Raw genomic sequence first — 27444 nt, forward strand, 5'->3', positions numbered from 1 at the left:
AGTTTTTTCCTTATGTATCAAGTAAGAGTAAAAATGACTATGGTAGAATAACTTTATAACAGTGCTCGTGGTAGGAAGGTGACCAAACCAAAAAAAAAATAGTTGAGTTGCTGAGTGATCATTTTGCAAAGGTGTATCATCCAGGTAGTGATTTTACAGTTGCCACTGTTAAAGAGATGCATATCACATTGAAGTAGATGAACAGGAGGTGTTCAGCATATTATAAAATATGAATGTGAACACAGCAGTGGGACGGACTGGATGTACATCAACCAGTGTACTATGTGAATGTGCAAAAGAATTGGCATTGCCTCTGACGAAGTTGTTCGACCTAAGTCTCAGCTCTGGCAGGATTCCAAAGGAGTGGGAAAAGGGTAAGATAGTACTATTGCACAAAGGTGGCTCCAAGATAGAGGTAACAACTACAGACTAATTAATATATCAGGAGTGGCTGTTAAAGTATTGGAAAAGTGTTGGTGAAAGGTAAAATACATCAGTGGGTGGATAGGGATGTGATATTCTATAGTGGGCCACTGCTCTTTAATTTATATATCAATGACTTAGGGAAAGATTTAAGAGGAGATATTCAGTTTGCTGATGATGATGATGCAAAACTGGGGAGAGCAATAGTTGATAAAGGTGTTGTAGATATCCTGCAGGATATCTACAATAAATAAATAAATTGGCATTGTGGGCAAAGGATAATGATCGTCAATTTAATGTGGCAGAATGTAAGGGTATGCGCTTTGGGTTGAAAAGGTTGCATATGGTGTATCATATCGATGGTATTGGATCGCAGAAAATTGATGAGGCTAGGGATTTGGAGATAATGGTGTTCAAAGATTTGCTGTTCAGAAGGCATATTGCAAAAGTTGGTAAAATAGCTCAACAAATTACTTGGATGTTGAAAAACATGCTAACAAGTAAAGATAAGAAACTTATTATCCTTCTTTATAAGGTTATGATGGCCACATCTTGACCTATGCACAGATTTGGTCACCTGGGTTTCTTGGGGTCAGGAGATGGTCTAAAAGATTGAGACGAGTGAACAAGATGGTGAGTGGTCTATGGAATACTCCCTACAAGGATAGGTTGAAGGTTTGTAGGCTACAAATTTTAGTTAATGGGTGGAAAAGAGGAGACATGATAGAAACTTTTAAGATATTAAGGGATTTTATAAAATTGATGCAAGTGACATTTTTCAATATATGACAAATAGGCAGAGAACTAAGGGCCATCCGTGGAAGTTGTGTAAGAGTGTAGGTTAGTAGGGGTGTGCTGACCATATTTTTTACATAGAGAGTGGTGAGTGAGCAGAACGGATTGCCAGAATTGGTTGCGAGTTCCCTCATGATGAATGGATACAAGAGAATTGGCATTGCATCTGACGAAGTTGTGCAACCTATGTCTCAGCTTATGATAGGATTTGTATGTATGATGGTTGATTTTGTTATCCAGCAATGAGTCTCCAGACTCCATCGAGATGCTGTAAATAATAATAATAATTTCCCTAGCTTTCACCACATTTTATTTGTCCATGCAGAAACTGGCTGTCTACAGCGTGATTTATTCTACAGGGACACCCTACCCACTTTAAACTTTGAAAGTCACTGGAACACCTCTGCATGGCTCAGACATTCAATGGTGTAAACTTTTTTTTTTAGGTCTTGGTACATTTCTGTAGCAGTTTTTCCTATTTTAGGAAAAACTGTAAATAGTTTACAGTAAAATTTTATCACAGCTATTTGCTCCATGATGCAACTTCTGATATGATCCAATGACACACTCTTACTTTAATGGTTGCCCCACAAAAACTGCTGTGTCACCCAACTCGAAAGTTGAACCTGTGATTACAACAAACTCTAGTAGTTCAAACTATAAACACATTTGTTACCTTTATTCAAAGGCTGTCCTGTAAAAAAAACAATCTCATTACTTAGTAATGGACACACTGTGAGTTGAAGAACAATAAATAGAAATTTGAATGCAAAAGAATAGAGAAACTTGTATTTGCTGAGAAAGCCCAGAATCGGGATGTTAATGATCAAAGAGTACTTATGAAGTAGGACAGCACAGGCAAGCTGGTTGTGTGGCAGGTTAAGGTGATGGAATGAATAAAGGTGAAGATAAGACAGGTATAAATTGGTGATCAGGGAAACAGGAGTGGTCAGACTGAAGAGAGAGAGAGAGATGTAGTATAGCAGCTAGAGTAGAGAATATTGGTGCTGGTAGAATGGTGTGAAACACACAGGGATTGTTATGTTTGTATACAAAATGTAAGGAGTATTCAAAATAAGAGAGCTGAGTTTGTTGCATGAGTCAGTATGCCCAAAGATACTTGGTATAATTCTGTGTACACAGAAGTTGTTATAAGTGGAACTTGGTTGTCTGAGGATGATGTGATGTCAGGAATAAAAATGGAAGAATATACAATTTTTCAGAGGGATAGGAAGGTGAAAAGACACTACAAAGAAATAGTTCCACAAAATGTAGAAGTTGAAAGTACATGTGCAGATTCTGAATCTGTGTGGCATGAAATTGAAATTAACAGGCTGGTATATCTGATAGTATATTTAGTATATCTGGTCAAGAACAGCCCAAAATAGAGCCGAATGGAATAACATGAGGGAAGCCTTTGCCCAGCAGTGGGATTCTACAGGCTGACAACAACAACATATCTGATAGGATGCTGTTATTGGCCGGGGAATGTGAAGAATATTGATTATGAAATGTTTATGCAAATTGGTTGGGCATGTAAAAAGAAGCTTCAAATGTGTAGAAAGGCTTATGTGTTTGTCGTACATGTTAATTTTAACAGTATAGATGAGAACACAGAAGTTGTTATAAGTTGGAGAGATTTTTCTTGGGATCAACAGAAGTCCTGATACATACTCCAAACCTCAACAACTATGGATGTATAAATTTGCCAAAGATTTGGGAAACAGTCATCTTAAGACCTAATTAATATCTACTTTCTCTCTGTTTTCTTTTCTTTTTAACATAGATAGCACCTAATTAGGACTTTAGTCTTCGCGTTGTACGTTACATTTGTTCAAACTAGTCCCATTGTTATACTGGATTGTTGTTGTTTCGCATACTGTAACAACAAACTGTTCTTGTGATCTGAAGATGCTGGATATAATACCAGCGAAATGTCAGCAATAAGTAAATAAATAGTTATTTTCTTATTGGCCTGTGTTCTCATCTATGCCGATAAAATTAATCAACATGTAAAAAGAAAGTGATCCTGATGGGAGACTCTAATTAGAATATAGAATGGAAGGAGGAGATAGTGTATGGGAACAAGGTGAGTGAGTTTGTTGAATTTCTGAGAGATAAATATCTTAAGTGCCACATGACTATAGTAGCAACTAGAGGGCTTTAATGCTTTGGATTTGGTGATAACTTCTCAATACCTCATTAACACTGCTGCCAGTTGTTGAAAGTGATCATGAGGTACTTGTTTTGGAAGTGGTAAAACCAAAAAGGTTACTGCCGGCCTGGTTGGCCGAGTGATTAGTGTATCTGCTCCAGCCAAATGGCTGCGGGTTCGAATCCTGCCATGGGCATGGATTTTTGTGATTGTCTGCGAAAATAGTGGTAGTGATCGGCAGTAGATGGCATTGGCATAGATGAAGGTAGTTGCAGGTAGTGGAGTGGTAGAGATGGAGAGTTGTAAGTTGTAGAGTAGGTGCCCTCCCTCGATGAGTCTTTAGACTCCCTGGAGGTGTTAAGTAATAATAATAATAAAACAGATATATGTGGAGTATGCAGGTGATTATGAGAAGCTCTGTATTCAGTTAGCATTAATACATTGGGCAGGTGAGCTGTGCAGAAAACATGTTGACAGTGCATGGAAATTCATAAGGCAGTATCTAATACAAGCAATGTATAACTGCATACCAAGGATTGAACGAGTAAATAGAATAGGAGTGAAATGGATGAACAGCGAAATCAAGCAAGCTGTGTTGGAAAAGAAAATGCTATGGAAGAAGTGCAAGATACTTGGAGGTGATCGGATCCATGAAGAGTATAAAATGCAGGCTAGGGAGGTGACAAGGATGGTAAAGAAAGAAAAGATACAGTATGAGAGGAGACTGGCTGGTCAGGCCAAGGTTAAATGAAGGGAATTCTTCTGCTATATGGCAAGCAACAGAAGGAATGATTATGGTAGGTTGACACTAATGGATAGTCTGTCAGCAGAGCGACAGTTGTATTAGGATATAGTGGAATTATTGAATGAGCACTTTATCAGTATATATCATACTGGTGTAAATAATGTCATGCAATGTGTAGAAGAGATGCGAGTATTAGGAGAATTGGAAGTGAATGAATCAGAAGTGTATCAGGCATTGATTGGGTTAGATGTTAATAAGGCTGTCGGAATGTATGACATATCAGCATGTATTTTTAAGGAATGTGCTCAACAGTTAGTTATGCTCTAGTTATTTAATGAAAGTCTTGCAGTGGATAAGGATCCTAAGGAGTAGAAGGAAGGCAAAATAGTACCACTCGCAATCATGGTTCTAGGATAGAAGCTTCCAGTTATCAGTTGGTATAACTGCAATTGTAAACAGTGTGTTAGAGAGATTGGTTAGGAATATAATACAGGATTGGGTTGATGGTCAGCATGGATTTGTAAAAGGCAGGTCTTGTTTTAGCAATTTACTTCTATTTTATAAGACAATGAGTGTGTTAGATAAGGGCGATTTGTATACAGTGATATTCTTGGAGCAAAATTGTTTGATAGATTACCACATGATAAGTTGTTGTAAAAGCTGCAGAGGATGGGAATGGATTGGTGATTGGCTTTTGAGCAATACCAGCAAGTTGTGTATGATGGAGTAGGATCACAAAAAAGGATGGAAGCAGTGCCCCTTCCCCAGGGTTCTGTTCTTGGGTCCCTGCTGTTTAACTTGTTTGTAAATGATATATCATGTGGACTGACTGGAGATCTATTGTTTGCTGATGATGCCAAGTTGTGGAGAATTATAAGTAGCACTGCTTATATTAATTCTTCTCAGGAAGATATGAATAGACTTTTTGACTTGGACAAAGGAGTGGGGTTTTAAAATTAATAAGTGCAGGGTGTTGCATTTTATGCTGAAATATAAGGCTGTGTACTATATTAAGCATGCTGTACTGCAGGAAGTGGATGAGATTCGAAATTTGGGAGTGATGGTTGACAGTAGACTAAAGTTTAGAGGACATTGCAAGAGTTCCAAAAACTGCACATTGTAGTGCCACTATGATAAGAAGTACTCTAAGGATAAGGAGGTGGTTGTGCCATTGTATAAAGGACTGGTCCATCTACACTTGGGACTATTGTGCTGAGATTCGGTCACCTAGTTGTTGTTTTTTTATGTGGTAACATTGGAGAGGGTCCAGAGACAAGCGACTAAGAAAATATCAGGACTCTGGAACACAGACTGGGGAAAGTGGTTAAAGAAATGTGGATTGCAGAGTTTGGTGAATAAGAGGAAAAGTGGTGATATGATAGAGATGTTTAAGATAGTGAGGGGATTTTAGCAGATTAATCCACAAGGGATTATAAAAAGAGTAAGAGAGAGGGGAAGAACCAGAGGCCATCCCTGGAAGTTATGTAAGAATGCGGCAAATAGGGGTGGGAGCAGTAGATTTTTTACATGGAGAATTGTGAGTGAATGGATCCTTTCTTTTAGTGTTGCAAGGCGATCAGCATTCATTTTAGAAATTGTGGACTGTACAACTGTGTTATAAATCACTCTTTTAATTTCCCGACATTTCGATCTTCATATTAAGATCATCATCAGAAGCATATACAAATATACAAGACAAGCTGAGTTACATTACACACAGTAAGCTAAAGAAACAATGATTCAATCACCGGTTATTCTACTGGCATGATCCCTAGTCAAAAAATAATAATAATTGCAAATTAATTAATTATTTAGAAACTTCATCAAGCTAAATTCTATTTAAGATAACATGAGCAAACATTCTTTCTTATAGATAGTTTTCTTTCAGTAACAATGATGTCCTATTTTTAGCATTACAATTGTTATTTTTGATTTAGGGTCCTGGATTATCTACAGTCCTGTTTAAAGTTAACTCTTAGAGAGGAAGGCTCCGTGGGCCGAATATGTGCCTTCCATATGCTTGGGATTTTTTGACCATCATTATTGTTCAGATTGGGGTGGTTGATAATAATCTCACAGGCTTCCTTAAATTGTGTTCATACCGTGTTTTGGTGTGATGTAATCAACTGGTGCTTTTCCAGTCAGTTCTATGTAAGGTGTTCAGGGCATGATTAGAAAGGCCAGCTTCACCATAGTTATTATATTTAATGTGTCGTTTAATCATCTTTTTCTAATGTAATGTCTTTGATTATGTTTACGAAGTGCTGTGTGTTTCTGATATAGGAAGGGGAATGACCTACCAACTCCTTGAGTGTTGCCGCTAATTTCTTGCCTAGGTGATAATTCAGGCTATCTATACCTTCAACTATTGACCAGAGTGTTGTGTTTGGTTTGTGTATTTTCGGTAGACTGTAAATTCTCAGGGAATGAGCATAGTGTGGAAGTAGTTTTTTGACCGTATCTTCGGGCCATGTAGTAATTGATTTAAGTAGTTTCTCTGTTTTCTTTTTTAGGAATTCTGATAGGAATTGTGCATCCTGTTTCCTCTATATATGGTATATTACAAGTGCAATAAATACGGTATACTCCAGAATGGCCAGCGGAGGGAGTGGGTCTTTGGCTGAATTGAGTATGCTTTTTAATTTTGCAGGAGGTTTAAAGGTAGCTTTGAGGATGTATTTTTGTAGTATTCTGTTTATTTTATCTGATGTCCCTTTAATGTAAGGAATGATTATAGTTTTGTTGTTGTCTAGTTTATCTTTGTTTTTTATTGAGGTCTTGTAGAGAATATTGTTAATAGTATTTTGGCTGTAACCATTTTTTAGAAAAGTATTGCTGATAACTTTAAATTCGTCTTTCAGTACATGTTCATTGGAGCATATCTTCAAAGCCCTGTTTTTCGGAATATTAATGACACCTAGATTTTTGTGTTGGGTGGTGGTAGGAGTTTATGTGTATATATTGGCCAGTATGAGTTGGATTCCAATAAACAGTGAAGGAAAGATCATTTCTAGCAAGTGTATCTATAAACGGAAGTGTGTTCTGTTGTTCAATCTCAGTTGTGAACTGTGTATGTGTTTGTGTTGTTTGTTTAGGTGGCTAAGGAAAGTGCCTAGTGTCTGGCGGCCATGGAACCAGATCACAAAAACATCATCAGTGTATCTAAGCCAGACTTTGGGTTTTAAAGGAGAGGAATCTAGAACCTGTTGCTCAAAATGTTCCATATAAAAATTAACAATATGAGGGGGGGGGGGGAGAATAATGGCAAGCCCATCGCTGTGCCTTCTTTTTGTAGATAGAAAGCTTTTTGCCATACAAAATATCCAGAACGTAATATATGCACAAAGAGCACCGTGATATCTGGAGGGAATTTGTTCTGTAAAAGAAGGATTCTGTCATTGATTGGGACATTTATAAAGAGGGCAGAGACGTCAGTACTGACTAATAAATCATCTTTTTCTATTGTAATTTGGAAGCCATGGAACCAGATCACAAAAACATCATCAGTGTATCTAAGCCAGACTTTGGGTTTTAAAGGAGAGGAATCTAGAACCTGTTGCTCAAAATGTTCCATATAAAAATTAACAGTATGAGGGGGGGGGGAGAATAATGGCAAGCCCATCGCTGTGCCTTCTTTTTGTAGATAGAAAGCTTTTTGCCATACAAAATATCCAGAATGTAATACATGCACAAAGAGCACCGTGATATCTGGAGGGAATTTGTTCTGTAAAAGAAGGATTCTGTCATTGATTGGGACATTTATAAAGAGGGCAGAGACGTCAGTACTGACTAATAAATCATCTTTTTCTATTGTAATGTCTTTGATTATGTTTATGAAGTGTGTGTGTTTTTCTGATATAGGAGGTAGAATGACCTACCAACTCCTTGAGTGTTGCCGCTAATTTCTTGACTAGGTTATAATTCGGGCTATCTATACCTTCGACTATTGGCCGGAGTGATATGTTTTGTTTGTGTATTTTCGGTAGACCGTAAATTCTCGGGGAACGAGCGTAGTATGGAAGTAGTTTTTCGACCGTATCTTTGAGCCATGTAGTAATTGTTTTACGTAGTTTCTCTGTTTTCTTTTTTATTCTATTGGTTAGGTTAACGAGTTGGTATGTATTATTGTCTGAGACTAGCAGATTCATTTTTTCTAAATAAGTAGTTCAGTTTAGAATAATGGTGGCACTTCCTTTATCAGCTCTATAGTTATTATAGCACTCCAGATATCACACCGCTCTTCGTGCATGTATTACGTTCTGGTTATTTTGTATGGCAAAACACTTTCTACCTACAAAAAAGAAGGCACAGCCATGGGCTTGCCATCATCCCCACCATTGCTAACTTTTATATGGAACATTTTGAGCAACAGCCTCTAGATTCCTCTGCTTTAAAATCCAAAGTCTGACTTAGATACGTTGACATTGTTTTAGCGATCTGGTCCCATGACATGCAGGCACGAGACTCTTTTCTTAGCAACCTAAACAAACAACACAAATGCATACAGTTCACAATTGAGATTGAAAATCAGAACACACTCGTTTCTAGATACACTTGTCACACGTCTTCCTTCTGGGAATCTTTCCTTCACTGTTTACTGGAAATCGACTCATACTGGCCAATATATACATATAAACTCCTACCGCCACCCAACACAAAAACTATCATCATCAAATTCCTGCCATGTACCCTCAAGGGGTGTACAGGATATGATAGTACTACATGAAAAAATTACATCATTTCTATCTTCCTATCTACAATTTTCCTCCAAATCAGTCTGTTACTTTTCAAGACTTCGACATTATCAGATCTTATGTTTCTATTGTCTAAGGCACTGGTACTGTATCAATCCACCTATATCTTGGTCTTCCTCTCGGTCGTTTTCCTGCCAACCTGGCAGAGAACACTTGTTTTGCTAATCTTTTCACTCCCATTCTATTTAAGTGACCATACCACCAGAGATTAGCTCTGCTAACACATTCCTGGATACTGATAATGTCAAGTTCTTTCCTAATATCCTCGTTTTTAATATGATATTGCCATTGATGCCACCTGTTCACGCCTCTAATCTTTCTCAAGACTCTCATATCTGCGGTCTCTAGTCTTTGGTCAAGTGTTTTACTTCTGACCCAGCTCTCAGATCCATAAGTTAAAACTGGTTTCAACACTGTCTTGTACACAGCTAATTTAGTGTTCCGACTAATTTCTCTCTTATTCCATATGAATTTATTCAATTGACTTCCCACCATTCCAGCTTTGCTGATTCTGTTGTCTATTTCTATATTTAATTTACCATCTTCAGTAAAAATCGTGGCTAAGTAGCTGAAATGTTTTACTTGTTCCACAGGTTCTCCATTCACAACACAGTTGATATTTTCAATGATTCTACCTGTTTTCATTGTCTTTGTCTTTTTAATGCTGACCTTCATACCATATCTATTACAACAGTTATTCAATTTAGTCAGGGAATCTTGCAAACTTTTACTGGATTTATTTAGAAGTATAACTTCATCCGCATAAAGCAAAAAGCTGACATTAACATCTCCAATTCTGATATCATGTTTAACACCACTTTCCTTCATAATGTGATCCATATAGATAATGAATAACAGAGGGGATAATGTACATCCTTGTCTCACACCAGATTTAACATTAAACCATCTTCCTGTACTTCCTTCAATTCTAACTGCTGACTTACAACTCAAATAAAGACAAAGTATTGCTTGATATAATGCCCCTTGACACCATATAACTGCAGCGTATTGAATAGCTTATCTCTTGGCACCTTGTCATATGCCTTTTCCAAATCGACAAAACTTAAATACAGATCTTTGTTATATTCCCATGCTTTCTCAACTATTTGTCGTAAAGTGAAGATCTGATCCTGACCTCTATTTGGCCTGAATCCAGCTTGTTCTTCACTAAGCTTTTCTTCCACAATTCTTCTCAACCGTTTCTCAAGTATACTTGCATAGATCTTACCAGGAACACTCAATAGGGAAATACCTCTGTAATTCTCACATTTAGTTTTATTTCCCTTTTTATATATGGGTACTATGAGAGCTCTATTCCAATCATCGGGAATTCGTCCCTCTGTCCAGGCTTCCTGAACTATGCAGTGCAGCCACTGTAAGACTTTTATATCACCATACTTCAGCATTTCTTGTCGAATATCATCTACTCCTGCTGCCTTTCCACATTTCAAGCCTTTGATGGCTTTTTCTACTTCAAGTATGGATATGTATTCCTGACAGCATGCCTGGTCAGTGTTTTTTATCACTGTGCTGTCATCACTGCTTGTTTCATTTAGCAGTTTTTCAAAGTAATTACTCCATACTTCAAGGATATCTTTTTCTCCTGTTTTCATGTCACCTTTATCATCTCTAACTCCTTTTACAGCACTCTTTCCTCCAATCCTAAGCTTCTTCAACAACCTCCAGAATATTTTGCCACCTTCTTGATATTTATTTTCAATATTCTTGCCAAAGTCCTCCCATGACTTTTGTTTAGCTAGTTTTACACACTGTTTAGCTTTCTTACATTTGTCTCTGTATTCTGTAAGAGTAAAAGCTGACTTATTTGTCAGGAACTTTTGATATGCTTTCTTCTTTTCCTTCACTGCCTCTTTAACTTCCTGTGTCCACCAGGGAGTTCTAATTTTTTTATCCTTGCAGACAACCTCACCACATGCCTCTCTGGCAGAATCAATCAAAAATCAATCAATGTTTTCTTCAGAGTTTGCCACTGAATCTCCAAGGTTTGATTCCTGTTCTCAAACTCTTTCATTTTTTTTTCCATAATTTTTCTGTATTTTAGTCTACAGTTCACATCTGAGAGCTGCTCAACTTTTATTCGCTTTAAAACTTTCTTACATGTTATTCTTTTCAATATGAAATTCAATTTTATCGTGCTCAAGACTAAATAGTGATCTCCTCCAATTTCAAATTCCCTGTACACTATGGTTTCCTGCACCAGGGAGAAAATCTCACTATCAACAATAACATAGTCAATGAGACTTTTCTTATTCCTAGCCTCTTCTCTCCATGTGAATTTGTGTACATTTTTATGTTGGAACATGGTGTTAGTAATAACCAGTCCATGTCCTGAGCAGAAATCCAACAGATATTTGCCATTATTATTAGCTTTGCTCTTTTCTCCAAATTTTCCCAAAATATTTTGGTATGTCTGACAATCATTTCCTACTCTGCTATTTAGATCCCCAATGAGGACCAACTTTTCCTTTTTCATTGTGTCAGTTGCTTTTTCTAAAGCCTCAAAAAATTCCTCCACTTCTACCTTAGTAGAACCTTCTGTGGGACCATAGGCACAAATAAATCTCATTGTCCAGTTCCCCAATTCTCATATTTGCCCACATTACTCTTCTTGAGACTGACTGCCATTCAAGAAGATTAGACTCGTATTTTGTGTTGAATACTATGGCTACTCCTTCTTTTCCTTGCTTGTCATTGCCTGAATATAACATTTTGTATTTATTGCTCAGAAAGCTCTCACCAGTTTTGGTCTTTTTTGTTTCAGTCACTCCTATTATGTCAATCTGGTACTTATCTAATTCCTCAGCTAGCTCCATTTCTTTGCCATTCAGGCTTCTTACGTTGATAATACCGATCTTTAACTCTGGTGATGTTGAGTTGGAGTTTGTTTTCAGATTTGTTTCAGTAGCTGACTTTTCGCTGTTCGCCCTGGTTCCCTGGCGAAAACAACGGGGCGCCTTGTTTAACCGGGCGATGCCCCAGCCGGCATGAAATTTTGTCATGTTGTACCATCATTTTTTATTTTGGTTTAACCAATAAGAATACAATTCTGTCAGCTAAATCCCAAATTGCCAGCCCATCCTCTTTCGTTCAGTATCTAAGTAGATACCCAACAGGGTGCACCACGAGAAGGTGAGGATTGGACATTAGGTCATAAGCCCTGGTCGGTTCTCCGCATTCCTTTAAAGGCTATGTGGAGGTCTCCTTTCAGTAAACAGGGCTTTGAAGATCTGCTTCAATGAGCTTGCACTGAAAGACGAATTTAAAGTTATCAGCAATACTTTTCTAAAAAATGGTTAAAGCCAAAACAGTATTAGCAAAATTCTCTACAAGACCTCAATAAAAAACAAAGATAAACTAGACAACAACAAAACTATAACCATTCCTTACATTAAAGGGACATCAGATAAAATAAACAGAATACTACAATATTAGAACCTCAAAGCCAGCTTTGAACTTCCTGCAAAATTAAAAGGCATAGTTAACTCATCCAAACACCCACTCCGTCTGCTGGCCCACCCTGGAGTATACCGTATTTATTGTACCTGTAATATACCATATATATATGGCAAACAGAACGCACAATTTCTTTCAGACAAAAAGAACATAAACGACACTTTAAATATAATAACTATGGTGAAGCTGGCCTTTTTGATCATGCCCTTGAACATCTTACATAGAATTGACTGGAAAAGCACCAGTTGTTTACATCACACCAAAACATGGTATGAACGCAAATTTAAGGAAGCCTGTGAGATTATTATCAACCAATCCTATCTGAACATTAATGATGGTCTAAAAATCCCATGTGCTTGGAATTTAACTTGCTAAATCTAATCTATGCTAAGAGTTAACTTTAAACAGGACTGTAGATAATCCAGGATCCTAAATCAAAAATAACAATTGTAATGCTAAAAATAGGACATCATTGTTACTGAAAGAAAGCTATCCATAAGAAAGAATGTTTGCTCATGTTATCTTAAATAGAATTTAGCTTAATGTAGTTTCATAATAATTAATTAATTTGTAATTTTTTTTTTCACTAGAGGTCATGCCAGTAGAATAACCGGTGATCGAATCATTGTTTCTTTAGCTTACTTAGCTAAACTGTAATGTAACTCAGCTTGTCTTGTATATTTGTATATGCTCCAGATGATGATCTTAATATGAAGATCGAAATGTCGGGAAATTAAAAGAGTCATTTATGACATGGTTGTAGAGTCCATAATTTCTAAAATGAAGGGTGAATGAATGGAATGTATTACTGGAATATGTTGTTAATGCAGGTAGTATTGAGGAGTTAAGAACCTGTATGATAAATAGGTTGTTAGTTGAATGAACCTCCCGTTAGTCTGCCAATCTCCATGCAGAGTATACTACTACTACTACTACTAATAATAATAATTGCAATATAATTCTTCTAAACATTCAATCACGTAATAGCTAAAAAAATTAATTAATTAAGATAAAGCTCGTATATGATCGTAGATCAGTCTTGCCTTAAATAGTGTTACACTTCCACACACACCCCGTGCTGCCTACAAGAATTGCACGAACCCAGTTCCATTAGTGGTGCTGTGCTCAGCCAACATTGCGTGTTTTTCAGTAGAGAGAAAGTTGTATAACTGTATGGGTTAACATGCAGTGGGAAGATTATGAGATCCAAGTAGCTGTAATTGCACTTCACAAGATTGGAATGTAGCCTCCTGGTAATTTGAACAAGCAAAAAACACCTGGAATCAGTATATGTTTGTGTATTAGACTATTAACTATTATAGTATGTATAATAGTTAATATGTATTTGACTGCCAAAAACAGGATGACTGCACTTCATTGGATTCAACAACTTTTGAGGACTGTGAAGGCATTGTTCTCAATGTTTCACAGAGAATTGCACATACTAATGAATGTGGGCAAGAGCCTATCATCATTCTACTGGACACTTCCTAGCACCACAACTTATGCAGCAGTGGGTGATAAAATCAAAGGCACTTCTCTGACAGTATATGAACAACAGACATGGAGATATCCTTTTAGCAGATGAGAAGATTTTGACTATTGAAGAGTCATTTAACTCTCAAAATGATTAGATATATGCCCCAGATGGTCAGCATGTGCCATTGCACCCAAGATTTAGAGAGGTCATCAGCCCACATCAGTGATGGTTGTGGGGGGGTCAAAATCTCTGCCAAAGTATATCAAGATACCATCCTAGAACCTGTGGTATGGTCTTTTAACAATGCCTTCTTTCAAAGCAGACAGTGGATCTTCCAATGGGACTCAGACCCTACCATAAAGGCGAGTATGCCCCACCACATATCACTATCTGATTGGCAGTCTGAAAGTCCCAATCTGAATCCTTTGGACTTTAAACTGTGTCAGAGCTTAAGAGAGAGTATCCTGTAAGAATTGACACCCCAGGTCGATATGTGATCTCACGAACTTCAGATGTGCGTGAAGACAAAAGGGAGGCATTTCAAACATTAAATGCTGCTATATGCACATTATACATGTGGTTTGTATGTGCTGAAATCTGTAAATGATTTACTGATAGATTAAAGGTTTATGTGCTGTTCAAATTGTAACAGTGTTTATGACTAGACTAGGTATACAGATAGAAAATGTTAATTTTTGAACTAGTCAGATTACATAAAAAATGCTTGCTACCTGGTGTGTAAAGGTATGCATGTAAATATATATGTAACCAGGGAAGACGCATGTAGTGACTGGATTGAGGGATTATGAGTATCATTGAAGAAGGACAGAAGACGCTAGTAACTGCAGACAGATAATTCACATAAATTTTTGTTGTTGTTAAACTTTCTTTCATTCATTTATGTCAAAATTTGTGTTTGAAAGATTATACTTCTGATAGTTATAAAAATTAAAACAGTTCTGTATTGAATATTCTTGAACTCATTGAAAGCAGTCTTTATCACCAAGGAAAATTTCTGTATTACTTTACTATTTTACATTATGTATGGCTAGACTAGGTAGGCTAAGATAAAACAACTGTGTGTGTGTGTGTGTGTGTGTGTGTGTGTGTGTGTGTGTGTGTGTGTGTGTGTGTGTGTGTGTGTGTGTGTTAAACTAAAATAAATTACGAAAATAAAAAGTACATAAAATATTATTACAATCAAGTATCAGAATTTGCCAAGCTTTTGGCATAAAAAGGCCGTTTTGTATAAATATGAAAGTTCTATAAATATGCAGTTGACAGTTTTGTTCCATATTTATAAGCATTTATTTTATATTTATTCCATATTTAGGATCATTTATAAATATGGAATAAGTATGGGGGAAAAAAGCTTTATGCAAGAAGATGCTGACAAATATTGAAAACAAGAAAAATATCATGTGGCCATGAAAAGGCATGATATTAATATTCTTCTTCTTTTAAGCTTTTTTGGGGGGTTATAGAGCCCCTCCACCCAATTTGCTCTCTCTCTCTCTCTCTCTTTCTCATCATCCTTCCATTCTCTCTCTCTGATTTTTTTCATATATTCATCTTTTCCATTTTAGATTCATATTCTGAGGACAAAGCAACCAAGGTTAAAGAGAAAAAGAAACTTTCCTTTGTACAATAGGTGTAATAACATCAACATTGGCATGCCACAGCTCTGGTTAGATGGACTACTCAAATACTATTACCTACAGAAAGTTATACCAGTAATGAAGCAATTGAAGATGCCAGTGTTAATGGTTAGTAGTTGTTCTGACCATCCATTCATATTAGGAAGTGTCTTGATGTTAATAAGGCTCTGGGATTGGATGTGATATCACCATGTATATTAAGGCAATGTGCAGAAGTCTGGCAACAGGAACAGTCCTGGAAAAGGGAAAATACTGGCGCTGCATAAAAGAGAATCCAAGTCATCAGTGACCAACTACAGACCAGTATGTATGTATGTATGTCAAATGAGTGGTGAAGGTATTAGAGACAAAATACAAACCTGGATTGATGAGAATGGAAATCTTTGGAGAGAGCAGAATGGGTTTGTTAAGGGGAGGTCGTGCTTTAATAAATTGGTTACATTTTATAATGGGGTGATTAGCGGTGATTTATTTGGATTTTGGTACATCATTTGATCGAGTACCACACGATAAACTACTTCTGAAATTGGGCAGAATGGAGCTGGACAGTAATTTTATATCTTGTTAAGGCTTGTTGACTAATAGGAGCCAGCGAGTTTTGTATGGAGATGTAATTTCCTCAAAAAGCGACACATGGCAACACATGGTTCTCTTCTAGGACCAGTGTTATTTAATTTATATATCAGTGAAATAGTCCACAACCTGAAAGGAGATATTTAGTTGTTTGCTGATGATGATGCTAGATTAGGAAGAGCGATATCAGGAAGTTTTCATGTGTTGTTGCTACAAGAGGATTTCAGTAGATTGGTGCTTGGACTGAAGAATGGGGATTTTATTTCAATGTTGCTAACTGTAAAGTTATTCACTTTGGCCCGAGAAGATGGAATGAGGTTTTCCATATTGGTAGACCTTTGCTTCAGGAGGTGGAGGAAGCAAGGATTCTGGGCATCTTAGTGGATAGGGAACTGGAATTCAGGGTACACATCACAAAAGTTGTAATGGTTATACAAAAAATTTCTGCTATAATGCAAAGAACACTAACATGTATAGGTAACGAGGTGATAATTCCACTCTATAAGGTGCTAATTAGGTTAGGTCTCATCTGGATTTCTATACACAGATCTGGTCACGTTGCTATATTGATGATAGAGAAACACTGGAGAGAGAGAGTGTGCAGAGGCAAATAACTAACATTGTCTCAGGGCAGTGAAATATTGAGTATGACAGATTGAGGGAATATGATCTTCTGAGCTTGACAAATAGATGGGGGGGGTGATATGATTGAAATGTATAGCTGTGAGAGTAGCCTACCAAGTACATACAGGGGAATTATTGCATAGGAAAATAGGTGATTCAAGAACAAGAGGTCATCCCTGGAAATTGTACTAAGGTCATGTGAGTAAAGAGATGAAAAAGAGATTTTTTGCTTGGTGGGTGGGGAACAAATGGAATGAACTGCCAAAATGGGTAGTGTGTGCACCAATATTGAATGTGTTCAAGGCAAGGTATGATAGTTATTGTGATCTGTGAGTGTATGACCCTCCTGCAATGAGTCCTTGGACTCCATGGAAGCTTGGAAGTAATACTAAAATAATATTTTCAGCCTATTCATGCATATGTTGAAAATATTAATGTGCAAAAAAGAATGTGCAAGTGAGAGAAGTTAGTAAGGAGGAGTAAGTCCACTTGTATTTAATTGAAATTGTAAATGCGAGTAGTAGCTTGCTTAGATGCAAACAAGAGCTGAATTGCAGATTGGTTTTCCAAATTCATATTTGTCAGTCATTTGTTTGAAACCCTTGTGTGTGAACCATGCAACAGGAAGTAAAAAATGATAGACTTTGTTTCTTGGCAGAATGAATTCACTTGTGAAATTTATTGATAGTTTTGTTACAACTTGCATATTTATAGTTAATTTTTAGAATATTAAACAGTTTTCTGAGTCACTTACACTAGTTTTATATTTTTATGATTGTTTTCTAGCCATTTTCACTGCCTTTCTACAAAATATATGTGCCAAGGAGTCCCTGCTGTAATGAGTACACTGTTGGCTAATATTAATGCATACTATGCACATACTGCAGCTTCAAGTGCAGTCTCTGCCAGTGACAGATTTGCTGCTTCAAATTTTGGGGTAAGCATTAATTACTGATTTATGTTTTTGTAGTTTGACTATAACCAGTGCTTTCTAATATCTATAGAAATATTTGAAGAGAGAGAGAGAGAGAGATCCATACTATGAATCCTCTTCATAGTATGGATCTTTATATTCCATAATATTGACTTATCTTCTACAATGAGGACCCTCGAAAAGATGACGTTTTCTTGATGTGATCAAAATTATTTTAAAGTTTTGTTTGGTGTTAATCGGCCATATAAACAAGAATCCACTACTAGCATCCAAGAAAACTTGCGCCATCTTAGTCTTCTGTCATAGGATACTCATTATGTGTGATCAGTGACGAAAAATCTTTTTATCTTGGATAGCTGTAATTAGGTCTTTGTGTATTGACAGAAATTTGGAAGTTGCATATGAGTTAACTCAAAACAATATAACTTTAGTAGTAGAATAGCTCATTGGGATGAAATATAGTTCAACATATTTGAGCTACTATAAGTAGCTCAAATATGTTGAACTACTGACTTGAATATGGTAATTATGTATTTCTGATTAGTTTAAGATTTCAGTTTAATAAAATCTAAAATATTTCATATATTGTAGAAATAGTACTTTACTAATTACTACTCCTTAAACAGTTGCACTTGTTACTAAAAGTTGGTGTATTTCTTGCACAAAACTTGACATATTCATACAGAGTTGCAAATACAAGATAGTGCTATATCTCCTGCTGTTTCTTAGGGTTTGTACATAAAGTTTATGGATTTGAAATCTTGGATTTGAAGAGCTGCAGTCAAATTGCTCATTATTCAGTTCGTTGTTAGATTACCTTGACTGCTTGCTACCTGGAAACAGGTAGCAAGCAGTTCCAGAGGCTTTTCAAACACATAGTGTGATAATATTTCCTGGTCATGCTATGGACAGATCTGTAATCTGTTGTTACTTATTAGAACTTAATGTTTTCTCAGTAAGAGTTGATGTTTTACATTAATCCTAATTTCAAAAATATCACATTTTCTCCATGATGTTCCTAACATTCCTGCAAGGAAGTTATCACTTTATGAGTTAGACATATTCTCGTTAATGTGGGAAGTTTCTTAAGATAGGATTTTTTTTTAACCTGGCGTTAGTAAGGTGGGGTGTCATAGACCCCAACGATTTTAAATTGACTATAACTTTTTAACAAAGCGTGGCAGTGCGTCATGCCTTAGTATAGCTTCCCCTCCCGTAACCCGCTACTCGACACCATAGACAACAGGCTGTTGCACGCAAGCAAGTTTAGTGTGCTGGGTCCACCAGACCTCACCTTACCAAAAGTGTGACTATATTTACTTCCACAACGTAAGTTGTTTTCATGTATATTCTACTAAAATATTATCGTTACTGCTGTGTCTTCTATATTTTTACATACCAACTATAAGCAAATATGTTTTTGTAAATATTTAGAGGGTATTTTGAGAATAATATCTTTTTTTTTACCAGATGAGTTATGAGCAGGAAGAACAGAGGTTACATCAACTTATAGATGACGCTAAAAGTAAAAATAAAGATGTTTAATTAGTTAAGTATTTCTGGGTAATAAAAATTTTTGTGGATCTGCGTTTTTATTCTTTTTTTTTTTTTTTTCATATGATGATACAGCGGCCATGAGTCCCTCTTATGGGAGGTATGGCGGCATCTTATTCACCCCCCCCTCCCCCTAATTTTATCCGGGCTCGGAACTGGTATAGCTGACGAATCAGGCCTATGGCTGTGTCAGTATTCCTGACTGTGATTTATGTGTGTTCATGGGACCGGTTTGCCTGCTTGCGAGATGAAAAACCTCAGATAAACTGGCTGAAAAAAACCCTGCTATCCACACCAAGACCGGCTAACTTGGCTATGGTTCAAGAAGATCCTTAAGCTCCTCACGTCGTTGACGGGAATCGAACCTAGGACACTCCTTCTTGGGGTTCATATATTTTTGAGAGAAAAAATACAGGACACTTTCGGTTTGAATAAACCAACAATTTTTTTTTTTTTTTTTTTGCTTTTCTTACTTACGAACATCAGCAAATTTAATTAATTATAGCAATCTTAAAATTGAACTTTAAACAATACTAAATCATTGATCTTTGCCTGTGATATACTTCTCAGATGACTATATTTTCTCAAGTAAAGAATGATTATGTTTTACCAAGTTATGAAATTCCACACAGTCCTTATTGAAAAACACTTTAACAATGAGCATAGCTTTCACAGTTTCTACAGATAACCTATTCTTTTCGTTTGTCCATAAGGAGTTAATCCGGGAAAACAGTCTTTCAATACTAGCATTTGTGCCAAGAATGCAGCAGAAGAACTCAACAATCTTCTTCAAATTTATTAATTCATTTACTCCAACACTGTTGAATAATTCATACCAAATTTCTCCTGTAGATTTTGCTTTAATTTCTTCTTTCTTCTCTGTAATTGCCTTTTTCAAGATCATCACCTCATCAAACAGTTCAGTTTCATTGATTTTTGTGTTTGGGCAGATCTCTTCAATAGTTGTTACACTTTTCTGCACACTTTTCCAACTGAAACTGGTTTCTGGATTCTTCAATAAAATCCAAGACAAACTTTCAAAAGTAAGAGTGTCAGAAGACCATTCTTGGATGTATTCTATACATGTGTTATAAAATTCATTTTTATAATTACCATAATTCTTCTCAGTGATGAGTCCATCTTCAATTAATGCCTTCAGTAAGGACTGTTCTTTCCTTGTTGCAAAATCATTATCTTGTCTCTGCTGAAGTTTCTCTAAGAGGCTTTCAATAATGGATTTTGCTTCAGCAAAAATGACTTTCTCACCTTCAATTGCACAAATTGTTACATGAAACATTTCAGATCGGCATTCTAGAAAGGTGGCCATTAGCTCTGAAACTGGATTACTAAAGAAATTTTGTAGAAGCAATGGTGGTTTATCAAGTGAAAGAACATATGATTTGAGAGCTTCACACATCTCATTCCTCCTTTTGAGAGCAGGGTACAGATATACAGAGATAACCATCGCGTGTTTGAGTGCCCTAACACTGTCTTATACTCAGTATTTAAAAAGTCACAAAAACCTTTGAGTGTATGCACTCTAACAGTATAGATATTAAAATGCTGATATAATTTTTCAATCACAGCTTGAACGTCCATGGGCAATGTATCAGCTGCACATTGCATAGCATTATTTATGATATGGGATGAACAACCAACTCCTATCAATGTACGATTCTGTTTTGATTTCAATTTATGAAAAACATTGTTCTTTCCTCTTCTGAAACTTCCACCAAAATTTGTATTAGTATTATCTGCTGACAAGGCAACAACTTTCTTTTCAATATTCCACTTTGTCACTAGTTGCCATACATATTCTGTAAGTTGGTCTGCAGTTTCACATGGTAAATCTAAAAACTCTAGAACCATAGTTTTGATGGCCTCTTCTGGTATGAAGTATCGAACTAGAACTGGAACTGTTTTCAAAGCACCGTGGTTAGAACTGTCTATCATTATTGACACATAATTAGCTTTCTCAAGTTCGTTTCTGAAAACAGCCATTGCATAAGGTGCTAATACACTCACAATTATAGCTTGAGTCTTCTTTTGACCACAAGTGAACTTTTTGTCATATAGTTTCCGGATTATTTTCGACGTGCAGTCCATCGAACTGAAACTCTGGTTGTGTATGCATACATATTATGCAAATGTAGCTTCATCAGCTGCAAGATTTCTTTCCATTTCACCCATTGTTTTTTTAGCAAAATAATCTGACACTTTACTACTTACACTTGCATTTTCTGCTAATTTGTGTCTCTTCGTAGCAGTGTGCTGCGTGATGTCTGACTGACCGCCGTGTTGCATGCTGAATATTGCATTACATTGTGTACATTTCACTTTCTCGTCAACTTTGCCATCACAGTTGCATGGCATAATAAAAGGGTATTCAGTCCTTAGCTTTTCTGTGAGAACACACTTTCTCTTCGGCATTTTAAAGGTATATAAAATAATAAAACTAATTACGTTTCATAACAGATCTGTGTCATATCGAATAAGCCGTGCTTAGTTATTACAACGTCCGCTAATTGCACTATTCTCGCAACACGTCAGTATTTTCAATTGATAAGACAATTTTTATGATCGATAACTAATATCGATTTCTTGGCAATTACATGGTTTATATTTAAGAATGGGAATGTTAAACACAACAAATTACAGGACAATTTTGCGTCCCGAAGAGTTTTATCGGGACGCCAGGACACAAACTCGTAATAAGGGACAATCCCATAAAATACAGAACGTATACGAACCCTACTCCTTCCCCAGTCATATGGTTGCGAAGTGAACCACATGCCTGGGGAATATGGGGAATATCCTGTAAAATTACAGGCCACTTAAACAATACGTAATCTATTATTGATTAAAAAGATGTGGATTTCTATAATGCACTACATTATTTGGGGGTCTTTGGGACCCCACCTTACCACTTTTGTTACATTTTCCCACCTCACCAGTGCCAGGTTAAGCATGTTGTCAGAACTTTTATGTAAAAATGTTTGTATAATGCATACTTTCAGTGAAACTTTGTGAAAAAGATAAACCATAGGATAGCATAATCCTTTGCCATGCATGTTGAACAAGTTAAAAATGAGCTCATAGCCTGAAGAAGTGTTTTTTCCCTTTTATTTATTTATTTATTTTTTTATTATTTTTTGCTTCTATCTCAAGATGAACCAGAAAAAAAAAAAAAACCATAGAATATTGCTAGTTTTGTCCAACCAGCATACTAAGGGATAGAAAAGGATTTCCATTTCCTATTAAAATCTTCAGAATTCTATAATATAATCTTTTCATCCAGTCAGAATGCAAAGTTATTAGTCTGTTCTTATGCTTGGAAATGTGACTGAACCACTGTAGTTTGCACAAAGAGATTACTCACTTCAGTGGCTTCATTTTCTTGTGCAGAAATTTTCAGGATGGATTTATACCATGTATATTCTAGGAATGTTTATCATAGTATTGCAACTGTATTTCTGGACTAAGAATATATCATCCAAAACAATGGTTGTTTGTCTTACAAAGTTTAAAAAGTGGTCTGCTAAAAGTGGCAGCATTCCACTTGCATGAAATGCTGCTGTTCAGTTTCCATAAAGGAAGAATAATCTAGAATCTTAGACAACTTCTGAATAAAGTGAATACAGAGAATATTGATGGGTGTATTTAAGTTATCTGTATGCTTCTGAAGATAAAATAGAAATTTTTATCATGGAGTTTGAAGATCTGCAGATTTTATTCTTTGGGAAATAAATAAGGAGAGAGAGATATTTATTAGAAGGAATAAATAAGGAGGAAAAAAACTTTGTTCTATTGAAGCTGAACTGTGAAGCAAATAATGATTGGTCACTGCCAGCATATGTCTTATCAGATTTAAAGGAGAGGGAGAGATTTACCAGTTCTAGTTCTAGTGAATGAATAGTTCTATTCATTCTCATGCATCCTTTAACTAGTCTAAGAAATTTTATATCACTTGCTTGCATTCTTCTTTTTTTTTTTTTTTTTAATTTTAATTTTTTTTTCTTTCTACTCTTTTTCCAACTTCCGAACCATCTGATGTTGTAATTGCTGTAACTTATATGAAATGTAATTATTTTCATTCTTGTTTTACCTTTTGTTGTTCATCTCATAGTAACACAACAAATTGCTTAGAAATTATGTAATTTATTATCTACATCATCATTCTTGAATATTAAATCACATTCTATATATTGAAGGCTATCTTCATCAAATTCTTGACATGTATCCTCAAGGGGGAGAGGTGTAGAGTATTATGATAGTATTAAATGTAAAAGTTTAAGAACACTTGTTTTGCTAAACTTTCCTTCCCCATTCTGTTTAATATATTCACTGCCACTTTTATTTTTAATGACAGAATGCCCCTAGGCCATTCAGAATGACAGAATGATCTTGCTTCGGTGCCTACACATTCAAATGATTTGACCACTCAGGCCAGATGGTGTTATGCAACATAGAAACATGAGTCTTGCAACACTTACAAGTGGCAGTGGCACATATACAAATACTGGTTTGGCATTTTAAGTGTCATTGACTTAGAATATATATTAAATGGCCATACCACCTGAGATTAGCCCTCCTAACACATTCCTGAATAATAACGCTGTGACCTTCTTTCCTAATATTCTCACTTTTAATATGATAATGCCATTGAAGGCATCCATTCATATCCCTAATCTTTCTCAGAAAATCTCATATCTATGGTCTTCAGTCTTTGATCAAGTGTTTTATTTCTAACCCATCTCTCAGATCCACAAGTGACAATTGGTTTGAAAACTGTCTTTTATATAGCTGGTTTAGTGTTTTTACTAATTTCTCTCTTATTCCATATAAATTTATTCAGTTTACTTCCTACCATATCAACTCTTCTATTCACTATTAAAAATTGTGCCTAAATAACTGAAATGTTTCACATTTTCTATATGTTCTCTATTCTGGTTGCATTTTGATATTTGTTGTTTGTCTATTTTCATTGTCTTTGTTGTTTTATTGCTGATTTTCACACCAAATTTATTATAGCAGTTATTCCATTTTATTCCATTTAGTCAGGGAATTCAGGGAATTGATTTATTTAGAAGTATAATATCATCTGCATATAGTAAAGAGCTGAAATTAACATCTCCATGTTTAATATTATTATATCATTAAGAGAGACCTCCATGGAGTCAGGAACTCATTGAGGCCATACTATTTGCACACACAACATCCAATGGCAGTTGATTCCAATCATGCACCACTCTATGAGAGAAAAGTCTAGTCCTCATCCCCTTCTTTACAGCATTCATTTTCAACTTCTAAGGATGACATTGTGGCCTTTCCCCACCCTCCATAAAATTAAAAATTCCATTTACTGAAATTCTGTATAACCCTTTCAGAAGTTTGTAAGTCTCAATCATATAACCCCTCTTTCTTCTTTTTTACTAATGTCTGCAGCCTACAAATTCTCAATCTATCACTTTCTATTTATCTATTGATATCGCTTTCATTGACAATATGATATAGATAATATAACAGTGAAGATAATGTACAGTCTTATCTCACACTTGATTTAACATCAAACCATCTTCCTTTACCTCCTTCAATTCTAACTGCTGACTTACAACTTATAGACTAAGTATTGCTTGATATTATGTACCATTTAAACCATATAACTGCATTGTTTTGAACAACTTTTCTCTTGGCACCTTATGAGGTGTAGCATAAAATAATGTAGCATAATCAGTCTCGTATGAGGTGTAGCATAAAAGTAATGAGTTTTTTTTATCGCAGCAATTGGCAGCACTGTCAAGCCGATGATGACGTAGTATGTTAGAGTGATTTCCACCCTTTCTGTTTGGGCCAGTTTCTTATTAGGTATGGTAAACACCTATTGAGTTATTGTGTTTTAGTAAGTGTATATCTGGTATGTTCTTCCCAAAAATGGAGAAGTGAAATCTTGAACAATGCTACCAATAACTAAAATTAATCAATAAAATTAATTGGCCGTATGCCTAAGTGTTTAAATGGTACAAGATGTTTTTGAAGGGGGAGAGAAAGCATGAGCAAATCCAAAATGGAAACCATGATTGTCATCTTTTTTGATAGCCATGGCATGGTCCTTCAAGAATTTGTACTACCTCATGGAGTCATCAATCAAGTTTACTACAAAGAAATCCTTGATTGATTGCAAAAACACATCTTATGGGTACACCTAGAGATTGCAAATGATTGTATTTGCATCAACAATGCACCTTCTCATTCTACACTGTCTATTCAAGAGTATGTAGCCAAAAAATGCATTCCAATGTTGGAAAAGCCACCATTCTCATATGACTCTTGTCTCCATATGACTTTTTTCTTTTCCCCAAGCTCAAGAACAAGTTAAAAGGTGATACTGTAGAAAACATTCAAAGAGCTGTGACAACCATAAACAGGCTAACAGAGGAGGTCTTCCACTCCCATTATATCACATGGAAGGAATATTAGAACTGATGCATTTCATAACTGGTAATTAACTTAAGGAATTTACAATGCATAAAATGGATATTAATTATGTATGTGAATGTGTGTAATATGCCCAAGCGAGTAGGAAAGACCACGAATCAGAATGGGATAGTTAGTATAAGGCATCAAAAAAGGGATGGGACAAATCGGCTTCTGAAATTCATGTATACAAATGCCAGAAGTATTAGGAACAAGAGGGAAGAATTTTTGGCCTTGGTTGGCACTTCCGAACCACAGGTTATTGGCATTAGTGAAACATGGCTGACAGAAGATGACACAGCTAGTGGGACTGAATGTGAGGGGTATGGTGTGTTCTGGAGAGACAGGGAGAATAAAATGGGGGGAGTTGTGTTATTGATGATAGCGGATGAGCTACAGCCAAGGAGAATAGAAGTGGAACTGCAGGATAGAGAAAAGAGCACATTTGAGGCTATTTGGTATGAGATTGAAACTAGCAGAACAAAATATACAGTTGGGTGCTGCTATAGACCAGGTGATGGAATAGATGGTGGAGATAGTATGCATAAGCAAATAGAAGAAATGAGTGTAAGGAGGGTAATTATTATGGGAGATTTCAACTATAGTAACATTGATTGGAAGGAGGAGAGGACACATGGGAGGGGAAGGAATTGGATTTTTGTGGTTATTAAAGGATAACTATCTGCAACAGCATGTAATAGAAAATACTAGGGGTCAGAGAGTGCTTGACCTAGTAATTGCATCTGAGAATTTGGGTGTAACGAATATGACCACGTTGCCACCGATTGGTGAGAGTGATCATGGGGTCTTGACTTGGGAGGTGGCTAAAGGTGTCGAATTTACAATTAAGACAGGGTACATGTGGAATTATCGGGCTGGTAAGTATGACAAGCTTAGGAGACTGATTGGTACAGTGCCATGGCATGTACAACTGCAAGGGCTGGATGTTGATAGTGCATGGGAGGCGGTTAAAAAGTGTTTGCATGAAGCAATGGCTGACTGTATACCTAGAGTCCGAAAAATAAATCAAGTAGGAGTTAAATGGATGAATAACACCATTAAGCTTGAGCTGCAAAAAATGAAACAACTATGGAGGGAAATTCAGGAGAAAAGTGACTAGCAGGCACATGAACAGTATAAAGCCCAGGCCAGAAGGGTAACGAGTGTGGTAATAAAATCAAAAAACGATTACGAAAGAACATTGGCCATGCAGGCTAAAGAGAATCCTAAACAGTTTTTTCGATATGTTGCAAGTAAAAGAAAAAATGTGTATGGCAGAATGATTTTAAAAAATGCCGATGGTAGGGAAGTAACCGAATCTGTTGATATAGTTGAATTACTGAGCAAGTACTTTGCAAGAGTATATCATCCAGGTGGTGACATTGCAGAAATGAATGAACCAATAGATTATATGGGAATTGTGGTGAATGAGGTGAGTAGTCTATTGCAAAACCTCAATGTCAATTCATCTGTGGTATTGGATGGTATACCAGCTCGTGTCGTACGTGAAGCAGCTAAAGAATTGTCAGTAACCTTGACCATTTTGTTTAATCTGAGTCTCGGGTCTGGGTTGGTCCCGAGGGGCTGGAAAGAGGGGAAAATAGTTCCACTGTATAAAGGAGGTTCCAAAACTACTGTTGTAAATTACCGACCGATTAGCATATCAGGAATCGTTGTCAAGGTCTTGGAGAAACTAGTCAAGAGAAGAATACAGGATTGGATGGATGAAAATGGGATACTGTATGGGTGGGTGGGTGGGTGGGGCAACATGGTTTTGTGATGGGTCAATCATGCCTCCGTA

The 27444-nt window shown here is 36.3% G+C and overlaps 1 protein-coding gene across 1 annotated transcript in view; it reads left to right on the forward strand.

The window, feature by feature from the left end:
- The window catches only part of unc-13 (protein unc13 homolog), a 1156644-nt gene that overhangs the window by 802400 nt on the left and 326800 nt on the right, over positions 1 to 27444 (forward strand). The window contains exon 22 of the mRNA XM_090416011.1: positions 17468 to 17618. Within this exon, the coding sequence (XP_090272137.1) occupies positions 17468 to 17618 (151 nt within the window). The remainder of the gene's footprint in view (positions 1 to 17467; positions 17619 to 27444) is intronic.

This window comes from Typopeltis vanoorti, chromosome 3 (genome assembly GCF_054136105.1).
Source record: "Typopeltis vanoorti isolate ZY-2024b chromosome 3, IOZ_Tvanoo_1.0, whole genome shotgun sequence".
NCBI lineage: Eukaryota > Metazoa > Arthropoda > Arachnida > Uropygi > Thelyphonidae > Typopeltis > Typopeltis vanoorti.